Source organism: Hyperolius riggenbachi, chromosome 2 (genome assembly GCF_040937935.1).
Source record: "Hyperolius riggenbachi isolate aHypRig1 chromosome 2, aHypRig1.pri, whole genome shotgun sequence".
NCBI lineage: Eukaryota > Metazoa > Chordata > Amphibia > Anura > Hyperoliidae > Hyperolius > Hyperolius riggenbachi.
Window position 1 is genome coordinate 24,821,309 of NC_090647.1, and position 22,935 is coordinate 24,844,243.

General features: G+C 46.6%; 1 protein-coding gene across 1 annotated transcript; it reads left to right on the plus strand.

The window, feature by feature from the left end:
• The first annotated feature begins 3,235 nt into the window (after positions 1-3,235).
• Positions 3,236-5,870, plus strand: LOC137542792 (E3 ubiquitin/ISG15 ligase TRIM25-like). The gene has a single exon (XM_068264633.1). The coding sequence runs from the start codon at positions 3,236-3,238 to the stop codon at positions 5,486-5,488; it is 2,253 nt and encodes a 750-aa protein (XP_068120734.1). The 3' UTR covers positions 5,489-5,870.
• Positions 5,871-22,935: the final 17,065 nt, after the last annotated feature.

Here is a 22,935-nt window from a genome sequence, read left to right on the forward strand (position 1 = left end):
CCGGCGCCCCCCTCCATTATGGGAGGGGGGGGGGGGAACCTACCTAACCTATACTGGGGGATGCTGCCTATCTAACCTATGCTGGGGGGCACCTACCTATGAAATCTATACTGGGGGGAACCTACCTAATCTAACCTATACTGGGGGGGGGGGGGCACCTACCTATATAACATATACTGGGGGGCACCTACCTATGAAACCTATACTGGGGGGCACCTACCTAATCTAACCTATACTGGGGGGGAACCTACCTAATCTAACCTATACTGGGGGGCACCTACCTAATCTAACCTATACTGGGGGGCAGCTACCTAATCTAAACTATACTGGAGGGCAGCTACCTATCTAAACTATACTGGGGGGCAGCTACCTAATCTAACCTATACTGGGGGACACCTACCTAATCTAACCTATACTGGGGGAAACCTACCTAATCTAACCTACACTGGGGGGCAGCTACCTATCTAACTTATGCTGGGGGGCACCTACCTAATCTAACCTATGCTGGGGGGCACCTACGTAATCTAACCTATGATGGGGGGCACGTACCTAATCTAACCTATGCTGGGGGGCAGCTACCTAATCTATACTGGGGGGGGGGGGGGCACCTACCTATCTAACCTATACTGGGGGGCACCTACCTATCAAACCTATACTGGGGGGCACCTACCTATCAAACCTATACTGGGGGCACTTACTTATCTAACCTTTATTGGGGGCACCTACCTAGCTAGCTAGCTAGCCTATACAGGTGGCAACTATACTGGCTACCTATATTGCAGGCACCTACCTAACTAACCTATACTGGGGGCACCTACCTATCTAACCTATGCTGGGGGCAACTATTCTGGCTACCTATATTAGAAGCACCCACCTAGCTAACCTTTACTGGGGCACCTACCTATCTAACGTATACCAGGGGCACCTGCCTATATAACCTATACTGGGGGCAACTATACTGGCTACCTATACTGGAGGCACCTACCTGGCTAACCTATGCTGGGGCAACTATACTGGCTCACCTATGCCTGGCTACCTATACTGGTGGGACCTATAGCTGGCTGCCTATACTGGGGTACCTATTCTTGGCTACATATACTGGGGGGACCTATACTGAGTGCAACTAGACCTGGCTAACCTATACTGTGGGCACCCATACCTTGCTTCGGGGGGGGGGGGGGATTTTTACACCTTCGCCCTGGGTGCATTTTAGCCTAGAAACTGCACTGCCCACCAGTATACAATGCAGGACACACAGCCGCTCCCACGCCAGTATACAATGCAGGACACACAGCCGCTCCCCCACCAGTATACAATGCAGGACACACAGCCGCTCCCACGCCAGTATACAATGCAGGACACACAGCTGCACCCCCACCTGTATACAATGCAGGACACACAGCTGCATCCCTCACCAGTGCACAACGCAGGACACACAGCCGCTCCCCCCACCTGTATACAATGCAGGACACACAGCTGCACCCCCACCTGTATACAATGCAGGACACACAGCTGCATCCCCCACCAGTGTACAATGCAGGACATACAGCCGCTCCCCCCACCTGTATACAATGCAGGACACACAGCTGCACCCCCACCTGTATACAATGCAGGACACACAGCTGCATCCCCCACCAGTGTACAATGCAGGACACACAGCTGCACCCCCACCTGTATACAATGCAGGACACACAGCTGCATCCCCCACCAGTGTACAATGCAGGACATACAGCCGCTCCTCCCACCTGTATACAATGCAGGACACACAGCTGCACCCCCACCTGTATACAATGCAGGACACACAGCCGCTCCCCCACCTGTATACAATGCAGGACACACAGCTGCTCCCCCACCTGTATACAATGCAGGACACACAGCTGCACCCCCCCAGTGTACAATGCAGGACACACAGCTGCACCCCCGCCAGTGTACAATGCAGGACACACAGCTGCACCCCCACCTGTATACAATGCAGGACACACAGCTGCATCCCCCACCTGTATACAATGCAGGACACACAGCTGCATCCCCCACCAGTGTACAATGCAGGACACACAGCTGCACCCCCACCTGCATACAATGCAGGACACACAGCTACTCCCCCCACCTGTATACAATGCAGGACACACAGCTGCACCCCCGCCAGTGTACAACGCAGGACACACAGCTGCACCCCCACCTGCATACAATGCAGGACACACAGCCGCTCCCCCCACCTGTATACAATGCAGGACACACAGCTGCACCCCCACCTGTATACAATGCAGGACACACAGCTGCACCCCCACCTGTATACAATGCAGGACACACAGCTGCATCCCCCACCAGTGTACAATGCAGGACACACAGCTGCACCCCCACCTGCATACAATGCAGGACACACAGCTACTCCCCCCACCTGTATACAATGCAGGACACACAGCCGCTCCCCCCACCTGTATACAATGCAGGACACACAGCTGCACCCCCACCTGTATACAATGCAGGACACACAGCTGCATCCCCCACCAGTGTACAATGCAGGACACACAGCTGCACCCCCACCTGCATACAATGCAGGACACACAGCTACTCCCCCCACCTGTATACAATGCAGGACACACAGCTGCACCCCCACCTGCATACAATGCAGGGCACACAGCCGCTCCCCCCACCTGTATACAATGCAGGACACACAGCTGCACCTACACCTGTATACAATGCAGGACACACAGCTGCATCCCCCACCAGTGTACAATGCAGGACACACAGCTGCACCCCCACCTGCATACAATGCAGGACACACAGCTACTCCCCCCACCTGTATACAATGCAGGACACACAGCTGCACCCCAGCCAGTGTACAATGCAGGACACACAGCTGCACCCCCACCTGCATACAATGCAGGACACACAGCCACACCCCCACCAATAAATAGCTGAATCAGGAAACCCACAGTCTCCGGGCTAGCAAATTTGGGTTCATGTGGCAAGTGCACTAATTGGACGCTGCCACAGGCAGCGGTAATTAGGTGCTGGAGTGGACATTGTGGAAGAATCTAAGGCTTAACAGTACAAAAGCTTTTAACAATCCATTTTTTTTTTAAATCAACTGTAGCTGTGCAGGGTTAATTTAATGTTCCTGTTCAAATAGCTGTGACACAATAGCTCTGCCCCACCCTGTGCAATCATAAAGCAACTGGTTATACTGCTTTCTCAAACATTCACTTTCATTTCCCCTCCTCTGCTTCTAGCCATGGCGTCTGCTGCTCTGAGCCGGGAGCTGGAGTGTCCCGTCTGTCTGACCATTTATACAGATCCTGTAAACCTGAGATGTGGACACAACTTCTGCCGGGAATGTATTAATCAGCACCTGGATACACAGGAGGGGTCTGGAGGTTATTCCTGTCCCGAATGTAGAGAGGGGTTTATGGAGCGGCCGACACTGCAGAGGAACATTGCTCTGAGGAACATAGCAGAGAGTTTCCTGTCTACTCAGCCAGATCAGGAGGAGGCCGGAGTCTTCTGCAGTAACTGTGTGGACTCTTCTGTGAAGGCTGTGAAATATTGTCTGCACTGTGATGTTTCTCTGTGTGGTAAACACTTGAGAGCCCACAGCAAGGCACCAGAACATGCCTTATGTGACCCCAACACTTCCCTGGAGAACAGGAAATGCTCCGTCCATAAGAAGATTCTGGAGTATTACTGCACTGAGGATGCTGCCTGTATCTGTGTGTCCTGCAGGCTGGATGGAGAACATCAGGGACACCAGGTGGAGATGCTGAATGAGGCCTCTGAGATGAAGAAGAAGAAGCTGAGAAATGTTCTGCAGAAACTGATGGCAGAGACAGAAGAGGCTGAGAAAAGAGTCCAGAGTCTGGAGGAACGCAGGAGAAAAGCACAAGAAAAAGCAGATGGTGAAATAGAGAGAGTCACTGTCCTGTTTAGAGACCTCAGGGGACGGCTAGAAAATCTGGAGAATAGAGTCCTGAGTGACATCATTAGACAGGCACAGCAGTTGTCACAATCATACAATGACGTCATTCAGCAGCTGGAGATAAAGAAGGAGGAGCTGTCCAGGAAGAAGCTTCACACTGAGGAGCTGTGTAACATGACTGATCCACTGACTGTCTTACAGGAATCAGACACAGGTGACTTGTGTGACACGGAGGACAGAGAGAGACATGATAAACAGCTCCATGATGGAGGGGATCTGGATGTGGCCGGCATCTCACACACATTACACACAGGACTATCTGATATCATGTCTGGGGTAATTGTGCAGAAACATACAGACACACAAGCCTATCCACATTCAAGTACAGAGGACAAAGTTCCCATCACTGCTAAACTATCCAGGCCACACCCCCAACTCACCCCCACCGTACAACGCAAACAGGCCTCTCCACATTCTAGTACAGAGGATAAAGTTCCCATCACTGCTACACTATCCAGGCCACACCCCCAGCCCACCCCCACCGCACAACACACACAGGCCTATCCACATTCTAGTACAGAGGACAAAGTTCCCATCACTGCTAAACTGTCCAGGCCACGCCCCCAACCCACCCCCACCACACAACACACACAGCGCCAGGCTGGGTGGAAAATGTTTCGGAGTGGCATCTTATACACCTTATACACAAGACTGTATGATATGGTGACTGTACAGCAAACATCTGGGGTAGTTGTGCAGATACATACAGACACACAGGCCTCTCTACATTCTTCTACAGAGAGCAAAGTTCCCATCACTGCTAAAGTATCCAGGCCACGCCCCCAACCCACCCCCACCGCACAACACACACAGGTCTATCCATATTCTAGTACAGAGGACAAAGTTCCCATCACTGCTAAACTATCCAGGCCACGCCCCCAACCCACCACACAACACACACAGCGCCAGGCTGGGGGGACAAATATTGGGGCTGCACAGCAAACATCAGGGCTGCCAGTGTATGCAGACATACTACTGAATGTAAACACAGCTACTAATAATCTACAGATATCAGCTGACAGGAAAACTGCATCCAGGACAAACAGAAGCCAGAATCGCCCAGAAACACCAGAGAGATTTGAGTATGCTCAGGTGTTGAGCAGCCAGAGATTCTCCTCAGGGCGACATTACTGGGAAGTGGATGTTGGGAGATCAGTACAGTGGAGAGTTGGGATGTGTTACCACAGTATAGCCAGGAAAGGATGTCAGTCAGTGGTTGGAGATAATAACAAGTCCTGGTGTTTGGAGAGGTGGAATAATCGGTACTTAGTGATACATGACATGAAAGAGATCCAGTTACCTGGCAGAATTCCCAGTGATAGAGTCAGGATATGTCTGGATTATGAGGCCGGGCGGATCTCCTTTTATGCCCTGTGTGACCCGATCAGACTCCTCCACACCTTCACTGCTGCCTTCACTGAGCCACTCCATGCTGTGATATATATATATGCAGGTTGTGTAAAGATATCTGGGAGGAGAATAAGGGGTGGTAAGAGATCCGCCCACTGGTGACATCACAGGGAGGTAACAGATTGGCTCGTTATCTCAAAAATACTTGCCAGTTATCTGTGATTTCCAGGAACAGTCCTACCATAAGAATTTCTCGGGCTAGCAAAAAAGGGCGCACAGGGATAGTGGACAAAAAGGGCGTCGCCATAGACTGCAATGCAAAATATCGGCTATTCGGTGCCTGACAGGAAAAAAGGGCGCCCGAGAAATAGCGTTTTACAGGGATCGTGTTAACAAAAGGCTCCGTTTACAGGATAAAGTTTATAACAAATATCGTTTACAAGTTCGTTTTGACTTTGTATTATACTTATTTTTTCATTTGTAAATTTCGCTTATATGAGTTTTAACTAGTTTTTTCGTTTTAAAATTACGCTCACAAACCTATCACAACTAAAATTTCGTTTACACTTCTTTTTGCATTTAAAATTCGTTTTCATATGTATAATGCTTACATAACGTTTCTCAACCTGATTGTATTACAAATACATCGCTTTTGGTATTAACTTTGTTTTTACATTTATAATGCGTTGATTATAGTTACTAAAATATCGCTTTCAATATTACTGTTATTTTAAGATTTCTAATGCATAAGTGATTTTAAGGTTATCTATTGTATTGTATGTGTATATATATATTATATATACCTTTTTCTACTTCTAATATTATTAATGTATACGTGATTTTAAGGCTACCTATTCCATGACAAATATATAAATTATTTTATTCATGTTATTTGGAGTGAAGTATTTTAAGGATTAAATATATTATTGTTTATATGTGTTTAGCGTGTTTGTGCAGTGGGGATGGTTAGGTTTAGGCATTACTAGGGGGTCTAGGGGTTAGGGATAGGTACAGGGAGGGTTAGGTATAGTTACAGTGCAATATACACACCAACAGGGGGTGGTTAGTTTTAGGCACTACCATAGGGGTCTTAGGTTTAGGCACCACCAGGGGGGTCTTAGGTTTAGGCACCACCAGGGGGGTCTTAGGTTTAGGCACCACCAGGGGGGTCTTAGGTTTAGGCACCAACAGGGGGGTCTTAGGTTTAGGCACCACCAGGGGGGTCTTAGGTTTAGGCACCAACAGGGGGTCTTAGGTTTAGGCACCACCAGGGGGGTCTTAGGTTTAGGCACCACCAGGGGGGTCTTAGGTTTAGGCACCAACAGGGGGTCTTAGGTTTAGGCACCAACAGGGGGGTCTTAGGTTTAGGCACCACCAGGGGGGTCTTAGGTGTAGGCACCACCAGGGCGGTCTTAGGTTTAGGCACCACCAGGGGGGTCTTAGGTTTAGGCACCACCAGGGGGGTCTAGGGGTTAGGGATAGGTACAGGGAGGGCTCTGTGTGAGAGTAAGGTTAGGTATAGTTATAGTACAATATATGTCATATATACAATTTATTAAATTATGTGTATTTACACAAAAGGGGGGTCTAGGTGAGAGGGATAGGGATAAGGAGATATATCTGTGACCCTAAAGTTAGGTATAATTGTAGTAAAATACCTGTAAAACCTACCATTCTAATACTATGCTTAATACACGTGTAAATAGCGTTTTTTTTCTATAGACGCTATTTGACGTTTTATTTCAGAATTCGTTTACTGTTATAGATGGTATTTTGCCATTTCATTTCCGTTTATTTCACCTATTTAGCACTAAATTATCGTTTATAACATATTAAATGAAAATATGGTTTTGCATTCAAACGTACAATTTCGGCTACACCCCGCGCCCTTTTTTCCACGCGCCCTTTTCTGATAGACACAGAATTTCTCTCACTGAAAACACCTCTGGCTTTTTGTCTTGAACAATCATACCATGAAATCCTAATTTCTTGTGAATGTCTGTAAATCTCTTATCTTCACCTGATACAAAAGGCCATTGCGTGCACGGATAGGTTAGCATATGAGGAATGTAAAAAAGTGGAGGGCACAACATACAAAAGAATTTCATAATGCCAGTCTGAAGGGAGTCAAGGTTAAGACTATACATAAATTAACCACTTGAGGACCGTGGGCTTTACACCCCTTAAGGACCAGACACTTTTTTTCCATTCAGACCACTGCAGCTTTCACGGTTTATTGCTCGCTCATACAACCTATCACCTAAATGCATTTTGGCTCCTTTTCTTGTCACTAATAAAGCTTTCTTTTGGTGCTATTTGATTACTGCTGCGATGTTTACTTTTTATTATATTCATCAAAAAAGACATGAATTTTGGCAAAAAAATGATTTTTTTTAACTTTCTGTGCTGACATTTTTCAAATAAAGTAAAATTTCTGTATACATGCAGCGCGAAAAATGTGGACAAACATGTTTTTGGGAAAAAAAAAACATTCAGTGTATATTTATTGGTTTGGGTAAAAGTTATAGCGTTTACAAACTATGGTGCAAAAAGTGAATTTTCCCATTTTCAAGCATCTATGACTTTTCTGACCACCTGACATGTTTCATGAGGGGCTAGAATTCCAGGATAGTATAAATAACCCCCAAATGACCCCATTTTGGAAAGAAGACATCCCAAAGTATTCACTGAGAGACATAGTGAGTTCATAGAAGATATTATTTTTTGTCACAAGTAAGCGGAAAATGACACTTTGTGACAAAAAAAAAAAAAAGTTTCCATTTCTTCTAACTTGCGACAAAAAAAATGAAACCTGCCACGGACTCACTATGCCCCTCTCTGAATAACTTGAAGTGTCTACTTTCCAAAATGGGGTCATTTGTGGGGTGTGTTTACTGTCCTGGCATTTTGGGGGGTGCCTAATTGTAAGCACCCCTGTAAAGCCTAAAGGTGCTCATTGGACTTTGGACCCCTTAGCGCAGTTAGGCTGCAAAAAATTGCCACACATGTGGTATTGTCGTACTCAGGAGAAGTAGTACAATGTGTTTTGAGGTGTATTTTTACACATACCCATGCTGGGGGGGAGAAATATCTCTATAAATGTCAATTTTTTAATTTTTTTTACACACAATTGTCCATTTACAGAGAGATTTCTCCCACCCAGCATGGGTATGTGTAAAAATACACCCCAAAACACATTGAACTACTTCTCCCGAGTACGGCGATACCACATGTGTGGCACTTTTTTGCACCCTAACTGTGCTAAGGGGCCCAAAGTCCAATGAGTACCTTTAGGATTTCACAGGTCATTTTGCGGAATTTGATTTCCAGACTACTCCTCACGGTTTAGGGCCCCTAAAATGCCAGGGCAGTATATGAACCCTGCAAATGACCTGATTTTAGAAAGAAGACACCCCAAGGTATTCCGTTAGGAGTATGGTGAGTTCATAGAAGATTTTATTTTTTGTCACAAGTTAGCGGAAATTGATTTGTATTGTTTTTTTTCACAAAGTGTCACTTTCCGCTAACTTGTGACAAAAAATAAAATCTTCTATGAACTCACCATAGTCCTAACAGAATACCTTGGGGTGTCTTCTTTCTAAAATGGGGTCATTTGTGGGGTTCCTATACTGCCCTGGCATTTTAGGGGCCCTAAACCGTGAGGAGTAGTCTGGAAATCAAATGCCGCAAAATGACCTGTGAAATCCTAAAGGTACTCATTGGACTTTGGGCCCCTTAGCGCAGTTAGGGTGCAAAAAAGTGCCACACATGTGGTAATGCCGTACTCGGGAGAAGTAGTATAATGTGTTTTGGGGTGTATTTTTACACATACCCATGCTGGGTGGGAGAAATATCTCTGTAAATGACAATCTTTTGATTTTTTACACACAATTGTCCATTTACAGAGAGATTTCTCCCACCCAGCATGGGTATGTGTAAAAATACACCCCAAAACACATTATACTACTTCTCCCGAGTACGGCGATACCACATGTCTGGCACTTTTTTGCAGCCTAGGTGCGCTAAGGGGCCCAACGTCCTATTCACAGTTCAGGGGTATAAGCATGTGAAAATTTTGATAACAGGTGGTCTATGAGGGGGCGAATTTTGTGGAACCGGTCATAAGCAGGGTGGCCTTTTAGATGACAGGTTATATTGGGCCTGATCTGATGGATAGGAGTGCTAGGGGGTGACAGGAGGTGATTGATGGGTGTCTCAGGGGGTGGTTAGAGGGGAAAATAGATGCAATCAATGCACTGGGGAGGTGATCAGAAGGGGGTCTGAGGGGTATCTGAGGGTTTGGCCGAGTGATCAGGAGCCCACACGGGGCAAATTAGGGCCTGATCTGATGGGTAGGTGTGCTAGGGTGTGACAGGAGGTGATTGATGGGTGTCTCAAGGTGTGATTAGAGGGGGGAATAGATGCAAGCAATGCACTGGCGAGGTGATCAGGGCTGGGGTCTGAGGGCGTTCTGAGGGAATGGGCGGGTGATTGAGTGCCCTAGGGGCAGATAGGGGTCTAATCTGATGGGTAGCAGTGACAGGGGGTGATTGATGGGTAATTAGTGGGTGTTTGGAGGAGAGAACAGATGTAAACACTGCACTTGGGAGGTGATCTGATGTCGGATCTGTGGGCGATCTATTGGTCTGGGTGGGTGATCAGATTGCCCGCAAGGGGCAGGTTAGGGGCTGATTGATGGGTGGCAGTGACAGGGGGTGATTGATGGGTGGCAGTGACAGGGGGTGATCGATGGGTGATTGACAGGTGATTGACAGGTGATCAGTGGTTTATTACAGGGAAGGACAGATGTAAATAATGCCCTGGCGAATTGATAAGGGGGGGGGGGGTCTGAGGGCAATCTGAGCGTGTAGGCGGGTGATTGGGTGCCCGCAAGGGGCAGATTATGGTCTGATCTGATGGGTAACAGTGACAGGTGGTGATAGGGGGTGATTGATGGGTGATTGATGGGTAATTAGTGGGTGTTTAGAGGAGAGAGTAGATGTAAACACTGCGCTTGGGTGGTGATCTGATGTCGGATCTGCGGGCGATCTATTGGTGTGGGTGGGTGATCAGATTTCCCGCAAGGGGCAGGTTAGGGGCTGATTGATGGGTGGCAGTGACAGGGGGTGATTGATGGGTGGCAGTGACAGGGGGTGATTGATGGGTGATTGACAGGTGATTGACAGGTGATCAGTGGGTTATTACAGGGAAGGACAGATGTAAATAATGCCCTGGCGAATTGATAAGGGGGGGTCTGAGGGCAATCTGAGCGTGTAGGCGGGTGATTGGGTGCCCGCAAGGGGCAGATTAGGGTCTGATCTGATGGGTAACAGTGACAGGTGGTGATAGGGGGTGATTGATGGGTAATTAGTGGGTGTTTAGAGGAGAGAATAGATGTAAACACTGCGTTTGGGTGGTGATCTGATGTCGGATCTGCGGGCGATCTATTGGTGTGGGTGGGTGATCAGATTGCCCGCAAGGGGCAGGTTAGGGGCTGATTGATGGGTGGCAGTGACAGGGGGTGATTGACGGGTGATTGATGGGTGATTGACAGGTGATTGACAGGTGATTGACAGGTGATCAGGGGGGATAGATGCATACAGTACACAGGGGGGGGGGTCTGGGGAGAATCTGAGGGGTGGGGGGTGATCAGGAGGGGGCAGTGGGCAGGGGGGGGGGATTAAAAAAAAATAGCGTTGACAGATAGTGACAGGGAGTGATTGATGGGTGATTAGGGGGGTGATTGGGTGCAAACAGGAGTCTGGGGGGTGGGCAGGGGGGGTTTTGAGGGGTGCTTTGGGCGATCTGGGGCAGGGGGGGAGAAATCAGTGTGCTTGGGTGCGACATAGGGTGGCTGCAGCCTGCCCTGGTGGTCCCTCAGACACTGGGACCACCAGGGCAGGAGGCAGCCTGTATAATACACTTTGTAAACATTACAAAGTGTATTATACACTTTGTATGCGGCGATCGTCGGGTTAACATCCCGCCGGCGCTTCCGTATAGCCGGCGGGATGTTGCGGCGGGTGTACAGAGACAGGCGCCGGCGGAGGATCGCGTCACGGATGACGCGATCGCTCCGCCCATGCCCTTACAAGGACCGCCGCCTCTGTGGGTGAGCTGGTCCTTGCGGGCTACACTTCCCGGCCGCCCCTGTGCGTTAGGCGGTCGGGAAGTGGTTAAAATGGTCTCCAAGGAGGGGCGAGTTTGACAATATCCTCTACAATAAAACCCTAATGTTCCTGCGTCCGTCCGTGTGTCAGTGCTTTTTTGCACGGCGCATGTGCATGGACGGACGCAGGAACACTGAGGAGAGCCAGAGGAGGACGGGGCCAGGAGGGGTGGGCGGGTGTGTGTGCGCGCACATGCGACGGCTGTATTAGTGACTGACCTAGCCCGTTTTTAAACGGGCTAAATCACTAGTATAAAATAAAAAGACAGCTAGATTCAGAAAATAAAAGTTTGCCTTCTTAAAACAGAAGGTATTTGCGATAATTCAGGTTGGAGTGAGCTCTGAGGTGTCCCACAATGCATCACTGTTGAATATGCAAATCATCCCTTGTTGTCCTTGTAAGCTAGCCACAGCTCCATATTTGCATATTCAGCAGTGATCCATTGTGGGAAACATCATATGCTCACTCCAACCTGAATTATCGCAAATACCTTCTGTTTTAAGAAGGCAAAGTACTTTTGGGTCCATTGTAGCTCCTTACAACCTCCTGGGAGTTCTGGTTCACCATGAGCTAGTCGAGATTTACAAATTGCATACCTTGACTTAATTTGGACACAATTCAGACTTTGGTCTGCAGTGTTCTCTATAGTTTTTTTTATAAGCCATAACATATTAGCATATAGCTGGCCCCCAACCCTGAGTACCTACCTGGATTTGGTCTGTTAAAAATTAGTTAGGAATAGACAAATCTTCTCTCCACCTTGGCTGGGAGTTTCCTCCGTGACATGATGCTAATGTAAATGCAGCCTGCTGGATTCTATTTATCCTCAGGATTAGCTCCGCCTCCTCTTTGATTTGTTTGAAATTCGGCACCCTCAAAGGGGCTGATTTAATTAAAGGAGAACTGTAGTGAGAGGTATATGGAGGGTTCCATAATGATTTCCTTTTAAGCAATACCAGTTGCCTGGCAGCCCTACTCAGCTATCTGCCTGCAGTAGTGGGAATCACATCAGAAACATGCATGCAGCTAATCTTGTCAGGTCTGACAATAATGTCAGAAACGCCTGATCTGCTGCATGCTTGTTCAGGGTCTAGGGCTAAAAGTATTAGAGGCAGAGAGTCAGCAGGATAGCTAGGTAACTGGTATTGCTTAAAAGGAAATAAATATGGCAGCCTCCTTATACCTCTCACTACAGTTCTCCTTTAACCTGTCTAATCCTCTCCCAAACCACACCCTGCTGAAGCTTGTATGCCTGCTATAGTTCCCCATCACTAACCTTTCTACTGCACAGGAGATCCAGGAGTTTCAGGCACTAGTAGTAGCCCTAACCATCCTATTGCGGAGGAGATCCAGGAGTTTCAGGTGCTAGTAGCCCTAACCCTCCTACTGCACAGGAGATCCAGGATTTTCAGGCGCTAGTAGCCCTAACCCTCCTACTGCACAGGAGATCCAGGATTTCCAGGCACTAGTAGCCCCAACCCTCCCACTGCACAGGAGGTCCAGGAGTTCCAGGCACTAGTAGCCCCAACCCTCCCACTGCACAGGAGATCCAGGATTTCCAGGCACTAGTAGCCCCAACCCTCCTACTGCACAGGAGATCCAGGAGTTCCAGGCGCTAGTAGCCCTAACTCTCCTACTGCACAGGAGATCCAGGAGTTCCAGGCACTAGTAGCCCTAACCCTCCTACTGCACAGGAGATCCAGGAGTTCTAGGTGCTAGTAGCCCTAACCCTCCTACTGCACAGGAGATCCAGGATTTTCAGGCGCTAGTAGCCCTAACCCTCCTACTGCACAGGAGATCCAGGAGTTCCAGGCACTAGTAGCCCCAACCCTCCTACTGCACAGGAGATCCAGGAGTTCTAGGTGCTAGTAGCCCTAACCCTCCTACTGCACAGGAGATCCAGGAGTTCTAGGTGCTAGTAGCCCTAACCCTCCTACTGCACAGGAGATCCAGGAGTTCCAGGCACTAGTAGCCCCAACCCTCCTACTGCACAGGAGATCCAGGAGTTCCAGGCACTAGTAGCCCCAACCCTCCTACTGCACAGGAGATCCAGGAGTTCCAGGCACTAGTAGCCACCACATTGTTCCCCTCCAATACTTATAAATGCGGAGACCGCACTTAGTTGCTCAAACAGCCAATCTAGCTGTGGACATCTCCTTGGAAGCTATGCTGCATATCTTTGTATTCTATGAAATTCAGCAACCTGCACTGTAATACAAACAGGACATTAACTTATAACACCCCATATAGCCAGGAAAGTAGCTGCTATAAATTTATTTGGCTTTGCTTCAACGCTATCGCATTGCAAGTGTTGCTTCAAGCTACAAGAGGCTACATAATCTGCTTATCCTAACTTTACGAACTACAATTGGGACTGTTCTGTGCATCTGTCTGTCTATCTGCATTCTGCTTGCAACTTTTACCTTTGGCTTAAAGAAAGTATAAAGCTTAAAAAAACACCCAAAAAACAGATACCTATGGAGAGGGAAGGCTCTGGGTCCTGCTGCCAGAGCAGGAAAGAAATGCGGTAAGTGGCCTAAATGGGCACCGCCATAGGCACCAATACAAAATGGCGGTCTTTGGGCAACAGAGCAGAAATTTTGGCGCCCGATATATAGCGGGTGCCGATACAGCACCTGCTATATATTTGGCATCGCTTGCACTCAAATGCTGTTGTTCTGTGGCGCCTATGCCGGCTCCTATCTAATCCACTTGCCGCATGCGTCTAGTTGTGGGGACTCAGTCCGGCCTCCTCCATCTCCATCTAGGCACCACCATCACGGAGAACTTGAGATGGGACGAAAACACCTCTACTACCCAAAAGAAGGCCCAGCAGAGACTGTTCTTCCTGAGGCAACTAAGGAAGTTTGGCATGCCCAGGGAGCTACTGACCAGTTTTTATACGGCGACCATCGAATCTGTCCTTTGCTCCTCCATCATTGTCTGGTACTCGGGGGCAAATGCGAAGGATAGGCACAAACTCCAGAGAGTCATCAATGTGGCTGAGAAGATCATTGGGTCGCCCCTGCCACCCTTAGACCTTCTCCATACATCCAGAATGAGGTCCAGGGCAAATAGAATCACACTCGATCCCTCCCACCCTGGCAATCACTTCTTCAGTCCTCTTCGCTCGGGACGTCGCTATAGGTCCATCTACACCAAAACCACCAGGCGTAGGAACACTTTCTTCCCTCAAGCGATCACTCTCCTCAACTCAGAATCTCTCTCCAATGCCATCTCCTAATCCCCTTCTGCTCCTCGGGGCACTAGAGGACGAATGCATGCCCATAGGCTGTCACTCATGTTCATCTCTGCATAACTAAGCGACAACCGCTCTATGTGTCTTTTACTATGTCGAAATGTTTTCCTTATAAATTGTACTATGTGTAATGTTACTTGTACTGTTTGCACTTGCCAATATGCCTTGTGTTCACAAATAATTCCGGGTGCGGCGCCTGTCGCACTTGGCGAATAAAGTGATTCTGATTCTGATTCTGATTCTGATTCTGATCTTCCCCCCGGCAGCAGCGCTGTGCGGTATCCCCTCCTGCCAAGATGGAGATGATGTCGCTACTTTCCACTGTCTGCATTATCCTCACCCTCCGGCCTGTGAGCGGCAGCGCCGCCTCTCCCATACTGTGGCCTGCTCGTCCCCGGCCTGGAGTACTGCTGCTGCTCAGGCTCTTCCCGCTGTCATGTCAGAAGGACTACCCGGACATCCCCGAGTGGCTTACTCCACCAACCCTGGCCTGCAGCACCACCCCCTGTACCTGTATACACACTGTGCACAGGGCCAGGGCCTGCGGAATACTCACCCTCACCGGGATCCGTTGAAAAGGGCTCCTGAGCTGCCTGTATGAAAAGGGCTCCTCCATAGACATCAATGTTATTTCTGAAAATATGGGCTACAAGGTAGTGAAAAGGGCTCCGGAGTTTTGATATAGGCTACAAGCGGGCGCCCTATTGTAGCCCATATTTTTTTTTAGGCTACAAGGTTTTTGGCTACAAAAGGGCACCCCTTTGTAGCCCATATTTTTTATTCAGCTACAAGGTTTTAGGCTACAAGGTTTTTAATTCTGCTACAAAAGGGAACCCTTTTATAGCCGATATTTTTGATTCGAGGGTGCAGGGGAGGTTAGGATTAGGCATCACAAGGGGGCGGGGGGGGGGGGGGGGTCTTAGGGTTAGGCACCTCCTAGGGGATTAGGGTTAGGCGCCATCGGGGAGGGTTCTGTGTGAGAGTAGGGAGCAGTTAGGTCATAATTATCACTTTTCTTAGCTATATCTAGAGCCCTTTTATAACCCAACAAATTTTGCCTAATAAACTAAAACTAGCTTATTCGGCTACACCAGGTGCCCTTTGTAGCCGAATTAGGCATATATAGGCTACATCAGGCGCCCTTTGTAGCCGAAGTTGGCATATATGGGCTACACCATGCGCCCTTTGTAGCCGAAGTTGGCATATGGGCTACACCAGGCGCCCTTTGTAGCCGAAGTTGGCATATGGGCTACACCAGGCGCCCTTTGTAGCCAAAGTTGGCATATATGGGCTACACCATGTGCCCTTTGTAGCTGAAGTTGGCATATGGGCTACACCAGGTGCCCTTTTTGTAGCCGAATTTGGTATATATGGGCTACACCAGGAGCCCTTTTTTACAGAAGCCCTTTTCAAATAGACCCCCCTCACCTGTGGCCCTCCACCTCACAAAGGGGTGGTTAAGGTTAGGTGTCAGGTGGGAGGGTTCTGTGTGAGAGTAGGGTTAGGTTTGGCCATAGTAAAATATCACTATTTAATATTGATATTTTAAGTTTTTTAGTAAAATATCAGTATTTAACCACTTCAGCCTTTTAGTGTTTTTTCACCTTTGCATCAGAGCAATTTTCTCCTCCCATTCATTCGCTAATAACTTTATCACTACTTATCACACCAAAATGATCTATATCTTGTTTTTTTCCACCACCAATTAGGCTTTCTTTGGGTGGTACAATTTGCTAAGAATTATTATTTTTTAAATGCATTTTAACGGGAATATTAAGAAAAAAATGGAAAAATATCATTTTTTCTCAGTTTTCGGCCATTATAGCTTTAAAATAATACATTATGTCCCTATCACAATGTATGGTGCCAATATTTTATTTGGAAATAAAGGTGTATTTTTTCAGTTTTGTGTCCATCACTATTTACAAGCTCATAATTTTAAAAATAATAGCAATATACCCTCTTGACATACATATTAAAAATGTTCAGACCCTTAGGTAACGATTTATTTTTTTTTCTATTTTAATTTTTTTTATTTTTATTAAAAATTTTATTTGGGTATTTTTGGGAGAGTGTGGGAAGTAAAGATTTAATTTTAAATATGTTTAAAAGTGTGGGTCTTACACTATGTAGATGTAATTACACTATGTAGATGTAATTTTACCGTTTGGCCACAAGATGGCCTCAGTCATTTTTTTTTTTTTAGGCATCCTTAAAGAGGAACTGTCATGAAAATCTTAAAAATTTAAAACACATACAAATAAGAAGTACATTTCTAACGGAGTAAAATGAGCCATAAATTACTTCTCTCTTATGTTGCTGTCACTCACAGTAGGTAGTAGACATCTAACATTACCGACAGGTTTTGGGCTAGTCCATCTCTCCAAAGGGGATTCTGAGCTTGTCTTTTATTCTTTATAAAGACATTACCTGAAAAAATTTTACATAAAGATGCTGGCCAGCCTCCCTGCTAGCTGCACACTATTTTGGCAGTTGGACGGAGCAACTGCCATTCCCTAAGTGCTTTTAAAAATAAAGAAAACCCTGAGAACCCCCCTATGAGTAGATGGACTAATCCAAAATCTGTCGGTAATGATAGATTTCTACTTCTTATTGTAAGTGACAGGAACATAGGAGAAAAGAAATTATTGGCTCATTTTACTCTGGGAGAAACGTACTTCTCATTTGTATATATGTTTTACATTTTAAGATTTTCGCGACAGTTCCTCTTTAAGCATACTATGCACGCTTACAGAAAGTGAAGAGCGGATGTGTAAATAGAACAATCGCGGCTTCTCATAGAAGCCAGCATCATTCTAACAGAGACTTAGATCAATGAATGGGAAGTGAGTTCCCATTCGTTGATCTCCAGGCTATCGGGCAGCAGAGAGAATGTGCGGGGGTGGGGCAGCAGCCCTTTGGACGGAGCAGCTATGTCCAAAAGGCTTAACTGGGTAAAAACGATATTTTACTAATGGCGTTACTGGGTGCCCTTTTTTCCAGATGCCCTTTTTGTAAGTATGCCCTATAGAGCCTTCCCGCTCCTTTCGCAGTCCCCTTCTTTCCCTGCAGACTCCCCCATTTTTTTCTTTTAGCTTCAGACTCACTTTACTATATGTAATCTGTTGCTTCAAGCTGCAAGAGGCTGCATAGCCTGCTTATCCTAAAGGTGGGTACACACATCAGATAAAAGTCTTTGGAAAAGGAAAGATCACAGACCAATTTTACCCCCTTCCATGTAGTATGAGAGCCATACTCTACACCAGGGGTCCCCAACCTGTGGTCTGCGGCCCACTGCTGGTCCGTGGGACGTTCGCAGTTGGGCCGCGGGACTGTCCTCTTGCCCCCCCCCTGCTCCCCCACGGCCGCTGCTGTGTTACCTTAGCCGGCGGCCGCTTCCTATATTCCCCTCTCCTCAGCCTCCTGCCCGGCGTGTAAGTGATTCACAGCGCGCTGCTGTGTGATGATGCTACAGAAGGCAGGAGAGAGCGGTTCCCATGGTAACGGTGATACACATTGCCGCTACAGGAAGCCACACTCTTTCCTGCTTCCTCCCTCATCAGTCATCACACTCGGGGCGCCCTGCTGTGAATCACTTACACACTGGGCAGGAGACTGAGGAGAGGGTAATATAGAGGAAGTGGCAGACGGATAAGGTAATAGCAGCAGTGGCCACGGGGGCACTACCTACCCATACTGGGGTGCTATACTGGGCACTACCTACCTATACTGGGCACTATACTAGTTATACTGGGCACTATCTACCTATACTGAGCACTATACTAGCTATACTGGGCACTACCTACCTATACTGGGCACTATACTAGCTATACTGGGCACTACCTACCTATACTGGGCACTATACTAGCTATACTGGGTCACTACCTACCCATAATGGGCACTACCTAGCTATACTGGGCACTACCTACCTATACTGGGCACTATACTAGCTATACTGGGCAATATACTAGCTATACTGGGCACTAACTACCTATACTGGGCACTATTCTAGCTATACCAGGGCACTATACTAGCTATACTGGGCACTATACTAACTATACTGGGGCACTATTCTAGCTATACTGGGGCACTACCTACCCATACTGGGCACTACCTACCTATACTGGGCCACTACCTACCCATAATGGGCACTACCTACCTATACTGGGCACTATACTAGCTATACTGGGCACTACCTACCCATACTGGGCACTATACTAGCTATACTGGGCACTATACTAGCTATACTGGGGCACAATACTAGCTATACTGGGGCGCTATACTGGGGCACTACCTACCTATACTGGGCACTGTACTTGCTATACTGGGCACTATACTAGCTATACTGGGGCACTACCTACCCATACTGGCCACTATACTACCTATACTGGGCACTGTACTAGCTATACTGGGGCACTACCTACCCATACTGGGCACTATACTACCTATACTGGGCACTATACTAGCTATACTGGGGCACTATCTACCCATACTGGGCACTATGCTACCTATACTGGGCACTATACTAGCTATACCGGGGCACTATCTACCCATACTGGGCACTATACTACCTATACTGGGCACTATACTAGCTATACTGGGCACTATAGTAGCTAAACTGGGGCACTGCCTACCCATACTGGGCACTATACTACCTATACTGGGCACTATACTACCTATACTGGGCACTATACTAGCTATACTATGGCACTACTACCCATACTGGGCACTATACTACCTATACTGGTGCACTACCTACCCATACTGAGCACTATACTAGCTATACTGGGGCACTACCTTCCCATACTGGGCACTATACTAGCTATACTGGGCACTATCTACCCATACTGGGCACTATACTAGCTATACTGGGCACTTTACTAGCTATACTGGGGCACTACCTTCCCATACTGGGGCACTATACTAGCTATACTGGGGCACTATACTAGCTATACTGGGCACTACCTACCTATACTGGGCACTATACTGGGCACTATACTAGCTATACTGGGCACTACCTACCTATACTTGGCACTTCCTACCTATACTGGGCACTATACTAGCTATACTGGGGCACTACCTACCTATACTGGGCACTATACTAGCTATACTGGGCACTATACTAGCTATACTGGGGCACTACCTACCCATACGGATCCCCAGTGATAGAGTCAGGATATGTCTGGATTATGAGGCCGGGCAGATCTCCTTTTATGCCCTGTGTGACCCGATCAGACACCTCCACACCTTCACTGCTGCCTTCACTGAGCCCCTCCATGCTGGGTTACGGGTAGGGATAGGTTCTGTAAAGATATCTGGGGGGAATCAGGGGAGGTGAGAGATCCGCCCACTGGTGACATCACAGGGAGGTAACTGTGATTGGCTCATTATCTCACAAATACTTGCTAGTTATCTATGATTTCCAGGGAAAGTCCGGTCATAAGAAATACTGTCACTGAAAACATCCCTGGATTTCTGTTCTGAACAACCATACCATGAAGTCCTCATTTCTTGTGAACATCTGTAAATGTTTTATGTTCACCTGGTACAAAATTACAGTGAATAAGCTGACAGAAATCAGAATACCCCACACTGCAGACTGACTCCCATAGGAGGGACAATCATGCTTCTTTTGCAGTAAATACAATTCTGATACAGATGCTGCATGTGTAACATGCACAATGATGATTAAAATGAAAAATATGTTCTGATTGCTATGCCTGAAAATAATATCAGTTTCATATTATTATTATTATTATCATCATATCATATCAGGTAAACAATGAGTTCTGGGTCACCATGAGCTTGCTGGTTAGTCTGTACCTCTCGGAGTTACAAGCCCTACTCCATAGAGCCAAATTAATCCATGCCATGCACTGATGAGGATCAACCAATCTGAAACAGTCTGTATGCATGTTGGATTATTATGGCTCTGTACAAATTAACAAGCTGACACATCATTGCATTCCAGCGGTTCTGGAGGTGTGTTTAGCTTCTAAGGGTAACAATGGTTAATTTGCATATATTCAGCAGTGATGCACTGGGAGACATCTCAAGCTCACTCCAACCTGAATTATCGCAAATTCTTTCTGTTTTAAGAAAGCAAACTTTTGTTTTCCATAACATCTTAGTAACAGGGCTTTTAGGACCATTGTAGTCCCTTACACACTCCAATGAGTTCTGGGTCACCATGAGCTTTCTGGTTAGTCTGTAAATCAGGTAAGCAAATTACTGTAAACACTAAGGGACCAGAAAAAGTAGTTTATTATATCAGAAGTTTACTTTAACAGAATGTTTCATACATTGTATATTTATTAGCAGTGAGAGTCAGAGGACAACAGAATTCAGCAGAATGTGCTGCAAATTGAGGCGTTTATGCGCATGCAATGTCCAGCATGTCTGATCTGCTTCTGATGGAGAAAGTGGTGGATGTTGAGATCAGTACTGCACTAGATTGATCTCTTTCTGGATCAGATAATAGGATAACAGAGGCGCCAATAGGATAAAAAACACTAAAAGAACTTAAAAACCCATTTTGGTAATAGAGGAGGCAGTGGTGGACTCACCCCCTCCAAGCAGAACACACGACTGTGGATTTTCAGTCAAAACAATTTTATTGGATACTCCAAATAAAGTGCAACGCGTTTCACGGGATACAAACCCGCTTCATCAGGCAATAACAGATAGGAGTAAACAGCATCTGCCAGTATCATCAACACTGAGCGCCTCTGTTAACAGAGGCGCTCAGTGTTGATGATACTGGCAGATGCTGTTTACTCCTATCTGTTATTGCCTGATGAAGCGGGTTTGTATCCCGTGAAAACGCGTTGCACTTTATTTGGAGTATCCAATAAAATTGTTTTGACTGAAAATCCACAGTCGTGTGTTCTGCTTGGAGGGGGTGAGTCCACCACTGCCTCCTCTATTACCAAAATGGGTTTTTAAGTTCTTTTAGTGTTTTTTATCCTATTGGCGCCTCTGTTATCCTATTATCTACATCAAGTCCACCCTTGGTGGAGGGTTGTACCCTTCCTTCTTCAACTACAGAGAGCGACTTTTTAATCCTGAGTGGGGTCAGGACAATCTCCCCACCTGCTTTGACAGTGGTTGCCTACTTGGTAACCCTGGTTTGTGAGTATTAAATTAATATTATTACTCTATCAATTATACCTTACCAGTACATACTACACTATATTGGGCTCTTGGTGTTCTCTCTTTTTCTCTTTCTGGATCAGAAGCAGACATGGAAGAAATTATACATTGATCAGTTAATCTAAGGTGAAAATTGCATGGTGTGTATACAGTCATGGCCGAAATGATTGGCACCCCAGAAAATACAAATTTCACTGGGAAAATGTAAACAGCAGCCATTCTTACACTGTTAATGGCAGGGTTCTCAAACTTTGCCCAGATGGTCACTGGGTGACTGAGATTAATAATCAGGAAAGTGGGTGGAGCCTACAAAAGGCAAATCAAAATGTACCTATTGATTTTCAAGGGGATTATTTAATTGCTGCCATTCTTGCAATGTTAATGGCACAAGCCTCAAACCTGATACAGTTGGTCATTGGGTGACTGGAGTTCAAATTCAGAAAATGGGGTGGAGCCACAAACAGCCAATCAGATTTGTTTCATTTCAATGCAAATTATTGATGCAAAGTTCACAAACTAGGTCAGTAATTGAGTAATTGTGTGTTAGGCCTCTTTTCCATGATCTGTTGATAGGCAGTGAAATGCCTCTCAAACTCTCACAACTGCTCACTGCTGCCTGGTAACTGATTGCTGAGCACACAGCTCAACAGTCCGTGGAAAAGAGGCCTTGGGTTAGAAAAAATGGGTGGAGCCAACACCAGCCAAATACATACCCGGGCAACACCGGGCCATCAGCTAGTACATCATAAAGCCCAACATTGCAGATCAATCTTTCAATTCATCTTAGCACTTTAACCACTTTGCATCCAGACCTCGTTTCCCACTCATGGACCAGAGCAATTTTGACAGTTTAGCTATGTCCTTATTTAATCAAAAACAACTTTATCCCTACCTGTGACACAGAAATGATATATATATATATATATATATATATATACATATATATACATATATATACATATATATACTAGCTGATGACCCGGCGTTGCCCGGGTATGTATTTGGCTAGTGTTGGCTCCTCCCACTTT